The sequence below is a fragment of the Megalops cyprinoides genome, chromosome 2, assembly GCF_013368585.1.
Source record: "Megalops cyprinoides isolate fMegCyp1 chromosome 2, fMegCyp1.pri, whole genome shotgun sequence".
NCBI lineage: Eukaryota > Metazoa > Chordata > Actinopteri > Elopiformes > Megalopidae > Megalops > Megalops cyprinoides.
The window spans coordinates 18,718,750-18,735,366 of NC_050584.1; the positions used below are offsets into that span (position 1 = coordinate 18,718,750).

At 41.1% G+C, this 16,617-nt stretch overlaps 1 protein-coding gene across 5 annotated transcripts in view; it reads right to left on the minus strand.

Moving 5' to 3' along the window:
* Positions 1-206: 206 nt before the first annotated feature.
* LOC118796564 (protein FAM110B-like) overlaps positions 207-16,617 on the minus strand; it is a 44,224-nt gene continuing 27,813 nt past the window's right edge. For 4 of the 5 annotated variants that reach the window (XM_036555524.1, XM_036555533.1, XM_036555542.1 and 1 more), the window contains one exon: positions 207-3,483. In XM_036555524.1, coding sequence (XP_036411417.1) covers positions 2,062-3,177 — 1,116 coding nt within the window. In that variant the 5' untranslated portion in view covers positions 3,178-3,483 and the 3' untranslated portion in view covers positions 207-2,061. Of the gene's footprint in view, positions 3,484-14,594; positions 14,618-16,617 lie in introns of those variants that run through there. The other variant, XM_036555551.1, reaches the window with a different exon arrangement.

Genomic DNA, 16,617 nt, shown 5'->3' on the forward strand with positions numbered 1-16,617 from the left:
ATCAGCCTCTAGGGTACTGTGATGCTGGCTCTGTGTGAAGTGCAGAAGTCAAAGGAGTCGAAGGAGAGGAAGGAGGTACACATTAAACCCACACATTATTCAAGACTTCACAAGTGATTTATTCAAATTCAAAGTGTGCAATATCTATAGGTAACAAATATAGTAGAAATAGACTATATATACACTAGATCTCCAACACTGACAGGTTCTTTTGTTCCTCAAGCCACAATGTTTCTTTCCTTCAATATTAAGAGGCAGGGATCAACATTCAGAAACGCTCAAAAAGAAATGAATCGATTCATGTCCTACCTGAGCAGCTTGTTGAGATGTATGTAAATGGTACTGCCAATTTATACTATGGGGAGTTTTAACCAGTCTGGAGGCCAGCTTCTTTATAAAAAATGCCCAAAATATTACACGCTTTCTTTCTACAAGAAAAGTTCATCTTATATTATTAGAAAAGAATTTTAGCTTACTTTGCATTTTTGCTGAATTTTGATGCATAACACAGTTCTTAACTTTCCTACTCCCTCTGAGAGCTTGGAGTTACTTCTCAGCACTGTTTTCTAAAAGAGTGTGCTGTTGCATGGATTGCCTCCACTCCCAGATCAATCACAGATCTACTGAGTAGCACTTCATCAAAAATTCATATCAGCATTATCGACTGGCATTTGTTTGGGAGAATATGTCAAAATACACTTGAAAAAAAAAGCACATGCTTCAATCGGGATATTCGTATTAGTCACAGTGCTATATTTGGAGTCTGACTTACTGTTAAAAGTAAACTTAATTCCTTCAGTCTCAATAGACAGTGCATTTGTGAGCAGGTGGACCATAACTCGCAGTACTCTCCTCTTGACGGTTATGGTTATTGCATCTCAACAGCCACTGATTCTAATATCAGCACTGTGCCAATCTCTGTAACCTTTACTCCTATAAACACCTCCAAGACAATAAGGCCACATTGTTTCACCACACTCCATACACTTTCAATGAAATAGTACTCAGCTGACCTTGTACTTCTTGGACAGATGGTGAAATTGGCTGAATTATTGCAAAACAAATGAATGTGAACACATTTTAAAATGTTGCTGATTCCTGGAGTGAAAATACTGAACGCAATTGTAATAATTATGTTTAAAAGATTTTTTTCTTTTACATATATTGTGAACAGAGTATCAAACATACTCTTGCAGTGCAAGAACAAAGCAAAGAGTAAATGCGCCAAAAGCTATTTATTAGCATAGCAGACTCCTCTTTACAGATTTGGTAACAACTTAGAAGTTATATACATATCCTTACAGCATTTACACAATAAAAAAGTTAATAATCGCCAATGAAGTAGAGCAGTTCTGCCGTGTATCTGACACACAAATTACAAGTTATGAGGTCAAGCACTGAACTCACTTCCATTCCTTAGTACCACAAAATCAACTGTTGATGAGAACAGTAGAGAGGATGAACCAGATGGAAGCGAATCACGGAAATGCTCATGGTATTACAATACTGTTTGCACCACATCACCAGTGCAAAACCGGACAGCTTAATGAGAAAGCAACATGTCTCCAAGAGTACACCTAACCTGGACTGTAACATGCTTCTACAGCCCAAGGGTTTATATACATACAGTATGACTGCATCCATACACATTAAAAAGTATAACTACTGATTGTAACACTGTATCTTTGCATTCACACTGATATGGATACATGACTCACACAGGCTCAGTATGCTGAATTCCACAAATAATGGAGTAACATTGAACAACGCACCCAGAGGAGCTGACATCGTAATGTTTGTTTGATTGATATAAGCAAAATACTGTACTCTAAGGCAGAGGGCCTACAATGGCAGCCGTCTTTAACATGTTGTTTTGCTTACATTTGCATCTGGAGGCCAAGTCAAGTTGCATGTCGAGAAGCATGCAGATTCTGAAGACATTGCACACTGAACGCAAAGCAACTGGGGAGGCTGTGAACTCACCACCAACTCTAGATTCACAGACAGTACACAGCTTTCAAAATCATAAACATACAAAGAAAAAAAAAAGTGTGTCTTTTCTCAAACATGAGAAACTTTCTGAGACTCTCTGGCCTGCTTGATGCTGTAGAGCCATTTGATGACTCTGGCGTTCCGCTCTACGGCGGAAATGCCGTAGGGCACCCGTTCGTCAGCGTCCTCGTCGTCCATCAGGTCGTCCTTGCTGTGCCGTGACTGATCGCAGTCCGAGCTTCTCATGCTCGCGCTGCGGAAGTTGAGCGAGATGATGTCCGAGTTCGCCCGGGTGAAGTTCTCCACGCCAAAGTTTTCAAGTTCTTCAGGATCGAGTCCGCAGTAATTAAAAAACCGTTCGACGTCGGCGTCGGCGCGGGCGTACCGGTCGCTCAGATCGGACTTGGACCTGTGCAGGGAGGGCCTCCTGCTCACGGTGCTGCCGGGCTCCGCCACCTCCGCCTCAGGGGACTTGAGCGCGTTGCTGGCCGGGACGTTGGGCTTAGGCGGCAGGGGCGGCGCGGAGCTGCTGCTGGGGGTTGCCCTCAGGGACTTGCCGTTGCATATTCTCCTAATGTCCGAGGAGCTGTGGGAAACGTGCAGGGATGAATCGCTCGACTGCTCCTCGAAGAGCCGCTTGCTGATGTTGAGGTTGCTCCCCTGGGGGCTGGAGTGACCCTGGGTGGGGTACACCTTCAGAGACTCGGCAAAGGAGCGGCGGTTGAGCTCGGTGGACTCGGAGCGCTGGGGCGTCCAGCTCCTGGTGCTGTGCTTGTGCGCCGTCCCCGTGGACGAGCCCTCCGAGCTATTGAGAATGTTCTTCAGGATCTCCAGGTTCAGGTTCTCTCTCTTCACGCAGGTGTCCGACTTGGAGTTGTTGTTCGAGGCCTTGAGGGCTGGGCTGCTCCCCGCCCTCTTCGTGACTGGGCACACGGGCGGCTTGGGCAACACCGCCGGCTTCACCGGCTCCTGCTTTGCATTGATCACCTCCTGACTTTTCACATATTTGGCCTTGTCAGCTTCCAGCCTCTCCACCGCGCTCAGTCTCTTGGGGTTGGGCTCTGCCTGTCTGCGGAAATAATCTGGCCCTTTGTTCAGTATGCGGAGAGGAACCGCAGACGCAAAGGAGGTAGCTTGGCCAGCAGGCTTGACCATGCTATCTGTCTGTAGTGTTTCTGTAGGCATGTTTGATGGTCTCTCCCCAGCAGCCGTTTTGGATTCCGTGGTAGGCTCTCCTCAGAGGACTGCTTAGAAACATGTACATCAAGCCAGATGAATGGACGATTAATCCTTTCTCCACTGGCTGTTAGCAGCAAGGCCTCATCTCACAGCTCATTAAATACCACTGCGTTCTGTTTCGGGGCAGCCTTTGTGCAAAAAAACAGGGGCACCAGACACAAGTCTGTATTAATCTGCTCCGGTGGATTCTTTCAGCTGAATGAGGGATGGAGGAGCCTCGTCTCTTCCTTTGTGCTCAGCGCAGGCAGCAATCTGAAACACAGAACAACCAACCATGTGTCAGAGATGATGTGACATCACGTTTATAGCAACAACCAGGAGAACTCTTGAGGGAGGAATACAGTTGGCTGGTAATGCAACCACTGGAATCTGAGTCATGAATCATGCACCCAGGAGATGGTGGAAGAGGTCTCAAAATGACAACAAAACTGGAGAGAGGTTTTGTTTTATAGCAAAGAATTAATTTATCTGGAGTAAATCTGTATTGCAGATGTACTTGCCTAACATGATCGCATCTCTCTGATGCTAATTTTTTTGCTGGTATTGTAAATGTCCCTAATGCTCCACTTTGCAAAATGTTCAAAATAAAGGTCAAAAAGTAAAAAACATTTTGCATGGTTTGTTAAATCGAACCTGATATGATCCGAGAACATCAAAGCTATAAAACATATTTTATTATACTGTAACGCAGCCTTAGAGGATATTAAATTTGGCCTTCATTTGACTTTCATTTGATTCATATTGCTTTCATTATGGGTATGCTCTTCTTGTCCTTCCATAAAAACGCCCTAAAAAGGTTATAGATAAGGGATTAATCTTTGCTCAATAAGCTCAACAAGGAGACTGAAAAAAAACTGCACTGGAAAATGAGTGTTGAAAATCAGCTTTCAGTTTAAAATACATACATAATATGAATTTTACTGCATATTGGAATATAACTTAATTGCCAGTTTTTCTGAGCACATTCTAAAACATGAAAAACTACACTGAAATGCATCTACATTAAGTAGTACAAGGCTGCATAAAGCACAGATGTAAAAGCAATTATAGTAATCTGTGAGGAACACCGTAGCTGTACTTTCCAGTGAGGTATTTAAAAAAAAAAATTAATGTGTTAAATCTTATTAATCATACTTTACCATACCTATCCTAATTCAGTAATGCAACTGTTGGGGGCTTGTGGTTCTGGTAAGTATTCAGGGTAAGGCAGTTTGCCCACATTTCCATTGGAAAATGTCCAGCTGGGGGGTCAAATGATCTTATGTGACTTATTATGACATAAAAGTACAATGCACTGCAGACTCAGCTGGATGGTTTCAATGACATTCTCTGTCCCCACAAAGGGCTGTCTCAACAAACCAGGGGTACGCGGGATGCTGGCTTCTGCCGTGTCCACAAGGCTGTTTACAGAGCGGGGTTGCACAGGGTGCTTGAGGCATAAATTAAAGTAATTACAGAGGATTTGGGACAGCACTGTCAGTGCAGCCAAAGATAGATTGCGATATTGGTATTACGCAGCACTTTCACCCCAGACAGTTTCAGTTTTAACACTGCATGCGAGAGTCTGGTGCTACTGCCTTTTTAGTGCACTTGGTTCCTATTTCAGGATGATCCAGAAACACCCCAGTCTTCATAAATTTAGTTAATGGCTTCTTGTTTAAAGGAAAACTCACCACCTAAAAAGGCACCTTAAAAAAACATTGCTTTAAGTGCATCTCAGGATGAACAAACAGTTTCATACATCACAATATTGAAGGCTACTGTATTTCAAGGAAATCATCCACTTCAGTATGGGATAATAGTCTATAGTTTATTGTGTCAAGTCTATTATTTCTACTGTATCACATAATACAAACCTTTCTCTAGGAATGGCATGATTCTAGTTTCAGTAATTCAACACAGAAGGGTGCATTACATTTGTGACCAGTTACTTTGAATTTCAAATCAATCCACATTTGCCCTTGAAATTATGCAAAGGATGGATTATCCATCCAGGGTTTGTAAAGAGGAATATGAAATCAATGGATTTCACTATGGTTTTAACCCTTAGTACAGTCCCAAAAGTAAACCACATTTAGTGGTTATTTGCAATTTTTCTGCATGATTATATGGTTAAAACTGCTACCAGGAATACATAAGTACTTCTATTTTCTTGGAGATTTCATTGAATGAGCTATTCTAGTGTAAACGCACTGTGAACATCACATTGGAAAGCAGTGACTTTCAAAACACTCCTGAATTTTAATGAAGTTATATTGTTGATGACAACATTTGTAAAATTTTATTGAAGTTTTTTTAATTAAAAAAAAACTGATTATGTTTTTTCCTTAATAATCACAAATTAAGACACAATACAGACCCCTATCACCACTTAAAAGTAAAAAAAAAAAGATAAAATAGCTTCCTTATGATGGAGTCTGTAATACTGAAGAGTTATAATGTATTAATGCCACCAAAGGACAGGGTTGTCAAGCAAACTACAGCAACAACAGACAGCTAACTAACAAAGGGCAGATAAACAAAGTAAATCAAAACTGTCTAGCCAGTTTCAGGGAAACTCAGTGGAGAACAAAGTTATATTTTAACCAAAAATATGGTGGTTAAATTGCATTAAATCACATATTGTTTACAGTATCAGAAGAATCTTTTGGAATGTGACACATTCTGACAGACAGGCCATCTGAACTGTGAGTTTTGTTACAACATACAGAAATACACAGCGAGGAGCAGCATTTTCCACATCTATACGCTTTTTGCCATGAGATCTTCAATAAATGACAACAGAATTAAAGCCTAAACCTCAAGTCTCACCTCATACAGATGTATATTGGTGTCATTTCAGTCAAAACAGGAAGTCCATGAATGAATTAATGTCAGACTTGAACGAAAATTCTCTTAGCTGGTGTTTAAATTCTGATTAAATGTGACAAGTGTCCATGCGAAACACAGCGAAGCATTTCAACATGTACTTCTGCCTATGTAGCACCTCAACAGCAGGAGACAGCACAGGTCAAAATGTAACCGTACAAACCATAAAACCACAACTGTAAAAGAAGCAAACAGTGGCCATTGGCTGCCATGCCATTTCCAGTCACCAATCATCACAGATTCAGAATAAGTGAAACGGAACTAATTGAATATCCCGGTGCTTTTGTGGCGCGCCTAAATCCAAAGTTATTAGCCACTCTGTGATCATGAAAGAAAACGAACAGCCAGGGTTATAATTACACTTTTCATACACAGCCTATCAGCAGGGCCATACAAAATAACATATGCATGACTGACCTCATCAAGAGGAACAAGCCTGAAATAACTGTGAAAGACCGTGGCGACGAGGGGGCTTGCAGAGCTGCAAGAAAAGAGCTTTTAGCCACCGCTGCATGGTACCAAACTGCCTGGCACAAGGAAACATCATCGCATGAAAAAAAGACCAACACTGCAGCTTTGCACTGGCAGCGAGAACAAACAATGATGAAATCATTCATTCTGATGCTGCCATCGCTGAGTGCCTTTTGAAATCTCCTCTGTTCCGCCTGGCGAAGATGTGTATCAGTGTGTCAGCTGCCTGTTCGCCTGCCTTTTCCGAGGCCGGGTGTCACAAATCTCGTTTGGCAGCTTCATAAGTGTAATGAGCTTTCAAAGGCTAGTGCAATCGAACAGAAAACGGGAGCGCACACACTACATCCAGTAATGTTTATGATAACAATTCAGAAAAGATGCTCACCCACCCGACACCAGCCTCAATCCTGACGGCTCAAAGTCTCCCGCTGAGCTGAAGCTGCAAACCAAGCCAGCTGTGAGCTTTTGTCTCCGCTCAGCCCTGATCACTTTAAGACAGCCTCATTTCATCTCAGCCAAAAACACCATCCCCAAATTGTGGGCGCAAAAGGAGCCAACAGGTTCTGCTTTCATTTCCCTGACAGATCACACCTGAATCCGAGAGCCGACTCCTCCAAGTCCACCCGCGTGTATCTGTGCTGCTTTCCCTCTGTATTTTTTTGCATGCCACATTCAGTCTGTGCATAATACTCTTCCTTTCCATCTGCCCCCTGAAAACACATGACCCACAAGTGTGAGAGGCATAGAGACAGGGAGAGAGAGAGAGAGAGAGAGAGAGAGACGGGGAGAGAGAGAGAGAGAGAGAAAGAGAAAGAGAGAGAGAGCACGCGACAGAGAGAAAGACAGAGAGTGCAAGGGAGAGAAGGGGAAACCAATAATAAGCAGCTGGTTGTTATTATGTTGTTTCTTTTATAAAAAGACAATGAGTGAGCCAGAACAATAAGGCCAGGGGGGAGTTAACACTATGCAGTACACAAGAAAGTAGGTGTCTGTAATGATGTCTTATCAGCTGTGGCAATCCCTCGTTTCAGTGCACGTGAAGGAACAGGGTAGATTGTGCAGGGTGTATTTGTGGAGATGGAGCGCTTCCCAAAATTAAAACATTGTGTCTTTATGCATTTTGAAAGCATTTTCAAAAATTGTTTCTCTGTACTGCCTGTCATTACCCCATTATTCTTCCATGCTATAAAAGATCTGCATTTTCCAACTGATAAGCTACACAGAAACAGTGTTCTGTTCAATATGGCAGCAATGATACTCCTTTAAAGCTGAACTGTTTGTGTTCTGAGCCAGCACTGTGCTTTCACACTGATCATATGATGGGTGTGTGAGAGGGCTTTATGCGGGCTTTCAGGGATGCAAAAACAAATGGGTCACAATCAAGACGTTAGAGGCCTAAATTCTATTAAGCCAGCAGCACATTCAGGGACCGATTTGATTTTCTTCTCTCCCAAATATAGCACTTTCAGATGAAGAAAAAAGATTATAGAATAAATTGAAAGACTCTGGCTACCTAAAGGCAATACTTGAATGCTTAGGATCTGAAAATTGGAGCGGCACTGTAGCATAGTGGTAAGGACCACCCCTCGTAACCGAAAGGTTGCCCTCTCAATACCCTGCTGCCGCACTGCTGTGGTACCCCTGGGTAAGGTACTTAACTCAGAGTTGCCTCAGTAAATATCCAGCTGTATAAATAGGTAACATGTATAAAAGTAAGGAATGTAAGTCACTCTGGATAAGAGCGTGTGCTAAATCCCAATAATGTTATATATAATGAAGATGGACCATCTCTTGCTTCCTCCATAAGGAGAAATATATGTTGTCTCAAACCAAGGCCCATGACTTAATGCTGAGTGGATTGACAAGGACTCATGTTTAGGTGTGATCACCACTACCAACAGCATCATAGGATCAGCACATTTCAGTCTCTCTAATTAATTAGACTGTCAGGCTGTATTAGTAAACACCACGCAATGTTCTCTCAGTGTTTGTTTTTAATCAATTGGAGAATGAGAGAAAAGCATGCCAGTTAACTGAATTTTGCAGCAGTTCCAGTGATGATTCATCTAACATCTTTGCTTATGAGAAGTGGTTTCATTGTCTCATCCTTTTGATTTCTTACTAAAAACGCAAGAAATAAGCATAACTGACTGAATCCACATACCCCCCCCCCCCCACACACACACACACACACGCATGCCCACACGCACACACACACACACACACACACACACACACACACACACACACACACAGGTAAATGAAATATTATTATGATAATTTGTTTGAAACATAAGACATCCCTTAACATAAGCCGGACATCTTGTGGTCATTTCAAGAGTGACCAATTTATACAGATAGATATGTATCCAATGAATTGAGGTGAAGTACATTGCCAAAAGTAGCAAGAGCAGTACAAGTAAATGAAACTGCAACTTTCAAGTTAACAGCCCAGTTCTCTACCCAAAACCACATGCTATAACCCTATATGCATGTTTGCAATTCATATTTCTAATATGTAAATAATTATGATGTTTAATTGTTATGAATTATGAATAATTGCATGATTTCATAATTATTAAAATGATCACTATTCAATTGGTTTCCTTTACTTGCCTGACTGCAATCCAGGTTCCACTCAACACTTCTACCACGTCTGCTTTAATTTCATAAACAACAGTACCTAAAAACACCAGGTCATAGGGTATGCCCAACTACATCTAGTCATGGCTATGACATTGTATTATTTTATTATTGTATATTGTATTTAATTCTGGTGATGTCCTCTGGTATAACAAAACACACTACAAATGGTTAAGTATGCTATACTAAACATTTCTTTTCTCCAGTTTAATGCTACAACATGCTAATACACTGGAAATAATAATTTGACACATAAATAGTGCACAAACGACAAATGGCAGTAATGTTATGCAGGTGTGCCAGCCAGCATTTACTGGGCAGGGATGTGTACAATGTATGTCAATGGAACACATGTAGGAAGGGTTCTGTGTAACAAACAGACAGAAAGGCAAAGATGTCAAATATTTTTTAAACCTATTATTATTTACAAAACTGCACCAGCAACTTTTTATCACCTGTGAAACAGAGCTGCAAATGACAAAAAGAAATAACAAACAAATAACATAACAATTTGAGGCCCTGTCCAAAATACTTCTCATTAAATTATTCAAAATTCACCGTTGCTGAGTCAGGTGTATAACTCGTGGGTCTGTCCTCATGGTTTGTCAACAGAACACAAGTCTTCCCTTAATGCCTGATCACCAGAACAATTATATTCCTGATTTTTAGGTGACATCACACCAGTATTCCTCGGGATTCTGGGAGATGCAGTGTAGTTAACATGGAGCTTTCCATGCCCCACTCTCACACAGTGGCACTCTGGGTGAAAATAAAAATATATTTTCATAAAATGACTCTTCACTCCACAGCAGCCTAAATGAACACAATTACCCTTTCAACTCTCAATGTCAGAGCTTTATACTTTGATCAATAAAACAAAAGGGGCTCGTTATCACAGTGCAGCTGGGTTGAAAGGCTAAGAGCCTTAAGTCACAGATGCGACCTTCACCTTAGGGACAGCTTGTGACTCATGACTGTTACTACCTCACTGAGTGTCACGGCCACCTGCGTGGGAGATGGGTGGGTCACAGCATGTCTCTAATTGAGAGACCACAGGGACATGTGGCAGCTCCTCAGGCTTCAGGGCAAATCTCACACCAACACCTTATACGAGACACTGCTGATTCCATGTGAAATCAAACAACTTTAAATATTCTGTAACAACAACAACAACAAAAAACCAAAATTTTATCAAGACTCCATAATGAGTATAACGCATCGTCTCACAGTGGGCAAATAAATATGGAGAGGTAACTGTTTGTTGCTGATGTTTAAAAGGGCTCTAGCTACGTTGATTGATAATGCACTTGTTGAAATTCCTAGTAGTGTTTGTAATTCTAGCCACCTATTTCTTGTTTGCAAGTCTTCAACAGACGCACAAGAGTGACTGGAACTGCCTCCCCACTGACAAATGTCTCACTCTTCTAAAGTCAATGTACTTACAACACATTCATAGCGGCTTTTTTTATATCATGATGTAGCAGTTTAAAATGAAGGGTCACCTTATTGGTAAATGATTGCCTTACCAGTGAACTTAGCATTTTCATTCTAAAGCCCTCCCTGCATAAAACATATGCAACAAGTCCTCTGTTTCTTCTTAAAAGTCACCCTTTCCAACTGGTGCCCTCTCTCACTCTCTCTCTCACACACACTCCCTCTCAGGGTCAAGCATGCTCAGGGTATTTTTTTTACCAACATGTACACGTACAGGCCAATAACTAGTCGTTTGTTCTTGTCGCTCAAAGGGATGTCTGACCTGTCTGTACAGCTACCGGACACTCTCAAGAGGGCAAGAGAAGAAAGAGGTTCCTCTGGTCTGTCAAACTCATGTGATAACACCAGAATCATTCATGGACCCTGGCACCACCTCCACAGAGACTCCAAATCCAAACAAGCCTTGGGGTGCACGGCGCACAGCAAAAAGCAGTTCTGAAGTTTTCCTGGATACCCTGGGACACCTGGATCCCTGCCAAACTGCACTTTGCTGGGCCTGCAACAAAGCAAAAATACCACTCCTGCCCTTGGGAAGGAAAACCTGCAAATGACATACACAGCTTCTGCCAACAGGGTCTGCAAGGGCTTCAAAACACAGAACATCTACTGTGGTTTGTTTCATAGTCCTGGCATTACAGACTGCACATCTTTTTCTGTTCTTCAGAGTGAATAGCATTTGAACCTGGACATCAATGGTGGCACATTATAGGTGAAAACATATGGACAAAAAGAAGTAGACTGCTATTTTTTTCACTTGAGAGTGTACTTAATTTTCTGTACTGCATCCAGGAAAACCATCACTACTCATAACTGACAAGCAATTGAAAGTATCTTAAAGGGAAACTCCACCACAAATATCCTAAATATCCCAGTTTAGGACATTGGATTTACCTTTACCTCAGACCTGCTGTTTGCGTTAACACAAACACAGCATTCATGAACCAAAGCAGGCTCTCGAAATGTGTGTATCACCCGCAAATGGTCTCTATCCTAGACAATGCTTCTGTTATGCCTAGCAAGCCTCGACTGTCTGCCCTGCAAGTCTAGCAAGTCTGACTCTGAAGAGCAAATAATTCAAAATCAATACACATGGACTTTGCCAATGAGGATATTTTAGTTATTTCAGCCACTTAATTTATTTAGAGACTCTGCGCACTGTGAATGCTCAGTTTACTTTAGTGCTGTGGAGTGCAGTTTACTTTTAATGCATGTGTGTGCACACACATGATCATATAGTGAACCAATTAACATCAAGACTCCAAGGATTCAGGCTGGTGGAAATCTCAAAAAAATGAATGCATCTTATTCTAAAAGATATGATGCATTGAAGCAACGATTCATTTACAACTAGCGAGAAAAACCAATCAAAACAACCCAACACTCACATTTTACTTCACATATGCTATATTAACTTGCTATAACATGTTGGTTCTCATCTGCCCTCCACATCTGAACCACTTGCAATAAGGAAGGTGCATCAAGGTTAATCCTGGAGGACTTTTTCCTTGAAAGGCTAACAATGCACTGGGACATTGTGATGGCTATGAAGCACTGGACCCAGAATTGCTGCATTTTGCCTTTCCTCTGGACTCCCTGACACTTTGCAAAACAATATGATGCTAGATTGTATCTGTAATTTAAGATATACAGCTAACTGTGGTTAGTGAAACACATTTGTTTCCACAGATAACTTGTCCAGTGCAGGTACTTTCAACTTAGGATCTGTATATGCATTTGTTTTGATTCATTTATCTGAACACCTTACCCAGAATGGGGATGTATACAGTACCTAACACTTGAAATGTCCTCCAGCCATCTAAAATGAAAATTTAGAAGAGCTACAGAAAAAAAGAAAACATTTTATTCAAAAATGTGCTTTATGTGTCACATGAAGCTACAAAGCTAGTAAGTTAAGCAGCTAGACTAGCTACCAGTCCAGGTAACCATTCACAATCCGAAGCATGTAAATATTGATTAGCTGGGTAGCATTAGCTTATTAGCAAATTCCAGACATTGATAGTCTCCTGCCTTCTACCTAACTCTGTAAAAATCACTGAATAACGTAAAATACAAAAGCTTCAACACTGCACGCTGATGTCTTACCCGACAATGACTGGCCTCTTAGCAGAGTCTTACCAGAGTGTGAGCTATGGACAAATCAAATAGAAGGTCATGTCTGCCCTTTAAGAATCCAGCCTTGACTGGGTTACTGTAAATCAGACACATGCAGCTTTGGTTGCACTAGGCAATGATCACCAGAGTACACAGGCCTTCTTACGTACTCCAACAGAGAACAGGTTTAGAATAACCATTTTGAATTATGAGATATGCATATAAACAGATGAAGTGGGCAAAGGGTCAGCAATTGTTGGGTGGAAAATTATTTTGTGCCAGTGTTTCTCAATCCTGCTCCTGGAGGCCCACTGTCCTACACGTTTTCCATCTTTCCCTGCTCTACCTACCTGACTGAACTCATCAGTGGCACTTTTGATTAGCTGAGCACACCTAATTTAATCAAGAGCATGTTAATCACGCTAATCAGGTGTGTTTGGAGCAAGGATCAATAGAAGACATGCAGGACAGTGGGCCTCCAGGAGTACGATTGAAAACATTGTTTTAGGCATATGCAAAACACGTCACTTGCCTATATATCTGTATGCACGCATTGTCATCTATTTTATCCACTGCAATCCAGCATCTACCCTACCGAGAAAGTAAATAAAAAGAGGTTGCTTGGAAATCTATGACTGAAAATGATTAGAATTTCAGATGACTCTTATGCAACAGCAAACAGCTGTTATTACTAAATAGGCCGTGTGCTATTTATAGTTCTCAGTCTGCAGAGAGGAACAGATAATTCAGCACAACAGAAATAAATCGCATTTCCCAGCCTCAAAAAATTAAAGAGTGGGAGACGAACAAAAATTCTCAGCACTGTGTTCAGTTCACAACACTTTCTTCTTTATTACTTACCGTTGCACTACTGGTGTGCAGGCTAAGCATTGGCTTACCCTACCTAAAATAACTGCACAAAACAGCATGAAATAATGAAATCAAATCCTCAAACATGCCAATATCAGCAACTGATTACACAGGCATGCCACAGAGTGGCCCTGAATGAAATGAAATCATGCTGTACATGAATGTCGATATGCTCCTGTGATGTACTGTACTGTATCTTCTTCCCTTCCTATGCAAAGCGTGGCAGACACAGTGACCCACTTTCTGGGAGATGGAAGCCGATGCTTTCGGGCATGGAATTTTACACCGTAGCCATTGTTAACTGTGCCACTACATAAAGAGACTGATAAACTGGGATACAAAACAAGCCTTTCCTGCAAATTTAAAAGGCAACATGTCTTTCAAAAAACAAAAAAAAAGAGTTTACATTATCCATGGAATGCAGCACAACCGCTGCAGATTTTAAAGTCATTTTTCAACCTGACAGTGACAGAAATCGCAATACTCTATCATCCAGGTATCATGTGATAAGCGCCTGGCTTCACCACCGCACCACAAGAGCACTGTGCGATTTTAAACCTCTTATGCTGCTTGCAGGCGACCATATATTACCACCTGAAACTACTACTGCAACAAAAGGTCATTATGTCTGCTTTGTGCATCTGCATTGAGTTAATGTTCCTGAGAGTAGCCCAAGGGTTTTGTAAACTAGCAAAATGGTTGTCATGCCAACAGGCTCTATTAACAATTCAAGATCGTTCCGTTTGTCACGGACAGACTGCTGACCTGCTCATTTTCAGAGGCTATGTGCTGCTCACATTTAGTGTAATATCACATACATTCCTCAAGGATCTTTTCATTCATTCCTTACTGATACAAGCAATGTGACAACATGCAACATCAAAGGCAAGAACATCCACACATACCCCTCCTGCTATCCTCTCCCTGCCCATGTCTGACAGCTTCAGCGTTCGACCCCTTGGAAGGATAATCTGGGGAATCCTTCTTCATTTGAACGAGCTAGCCTATTTTTTGAACAGCGCTGATAGGTCGTGCACAGAACACGTCTTTCTCCTCCAAAAAAGAAGCACACTCAATGTGACCACCTGATCAGTGTAAGCCAGGCATTATCTGACAGCTGCTCTTCATGAGATTTCATGAAGAAATTACATTCAAAGAATCTCAGACTAACAGAAACGCCTTTATTTTGCAAAACCACTACATCCCTTGTAGTAATATCTATAAACAACATAATTCTTTTAGGATTAATGTGTCTTGTGTCCTCAAACATGGTGGCATTATTCATTGTATTATGATGTTGTTTGTGTATATGTATTTTTGACTGTATGCTGCTGTAAAAGTCAATATATATATTTTTTAATGTGAGCTGATTAATTGTAAGCATGTCACAAAAATGCAGAGACATTTGAAAAAATCAAATCACAAATATTGCACAAAACTGTTCTTGTCTTTGCTTGAAAAAGAAATACTATTTTGACAGTAATGTGACCCCTGCTTTGGAGTGCTTTATATACATATTTGTACAATATTTGACCTGCACAGTTCTCTCAAGATTCACTGTGTCCTTTGTTGGATCAATTATGTTATGCTTTATGCTTTAACTGTGTACATTTATGGAGCATTATCTCTGATCAATTTTTTTCCCCATGGGTGGACAGACAAGGGGGGAGGGGGAACTTGACCTGAGATTCAACCAGATTCAAACAACCTCAAAAACAGATCTGACGAATTCCTCTCAATTCTCCAAACTTGTTTAGATTCATACATCTATCTACATTGGTACTCATACTGTAATAACAAGAAATGATTCATATCATGAATCACTCTCAAGCTGGCATGCCAATGAATTATCAAGTACCATCAAGTGCCATTTCTGTGGTGCCGTCTCTTTCCAGTTGTCATATTATGTTTATCAATGTTTAGGCTCAGATTTTTTATTACAGAACTGTTTGATTGCCAAAATTAAGACTCAAATTAATTGTAAACATTACGGAGAGTAACTCGTGCCAACATTTTAAAGCAAATACAACATTTTAAAAAGAAATGGCAGTCTTTTACTTTGTCAATTGCTTTTACTTTTTCTGTAAATAGGGCTGTGCGATATAGCCGTTGCGATATATAATCACATAGATATTTTTAGCGCATCCCGTATGTTTTTTCCCTTCAGTCATACCTGATGTGGGAGCACACCTCCAGTTTTCCGAGGCCATGTGAAATGCTTCCGGGGAAAAAACGCCACGCGTATCTATTCAATGTTGATATCACAGCAACAGCACTATGCTGCTTCCATGTGGTAGATAGAAACACATGGCTACAAAGATAAAGAATGAAAACATATGCTATGTGCTTTTCAAAGATAATAGGTAAATTAACCAACATATAGATACAAGTGATATTTTTCTGCCATGGAAGCATTTCACCGAACTTTGGAGGTGTGCTCCCGCATCAGGTATGACTAAAGGGGAAAAAAATACAGGAAGAAACCTAACGCCACATACCGGGGATAGCTCTTATTGCGCTAAAAATAGCTATGCGATATATCGCGACGGTTATATCGCACAGCCCTATCTGTAAAGCTGTCAACCCGCTGGAGCTAGCCATAGCTTTGACCAACAAGCAAATGCTCTCACCTTCCTCATGCTACTCCCCTGCAGATGGGTCATAGGAATAGGCCAAAGTACGGCATAACAAAACAGCTATTCCTTGATAACAGCACTGGGGAAAGTCTAAGGTGTAGCGGAGTTTTATGAAATACAGTAAATACCCCTAAATTATTTTTGCATTTTAGAAGCCAGCACTGAGGGTAGTAGTGTGCTGGCTGCAGTGCTTTCAAAGTGAGCAGATTTGCATAGCAAACTGAATCTGAGCTGAAGCTTCCTAGTTAGGTGACTGGCTTGACAACCAGCTTTGGGACTGGTAGTCAGCTGT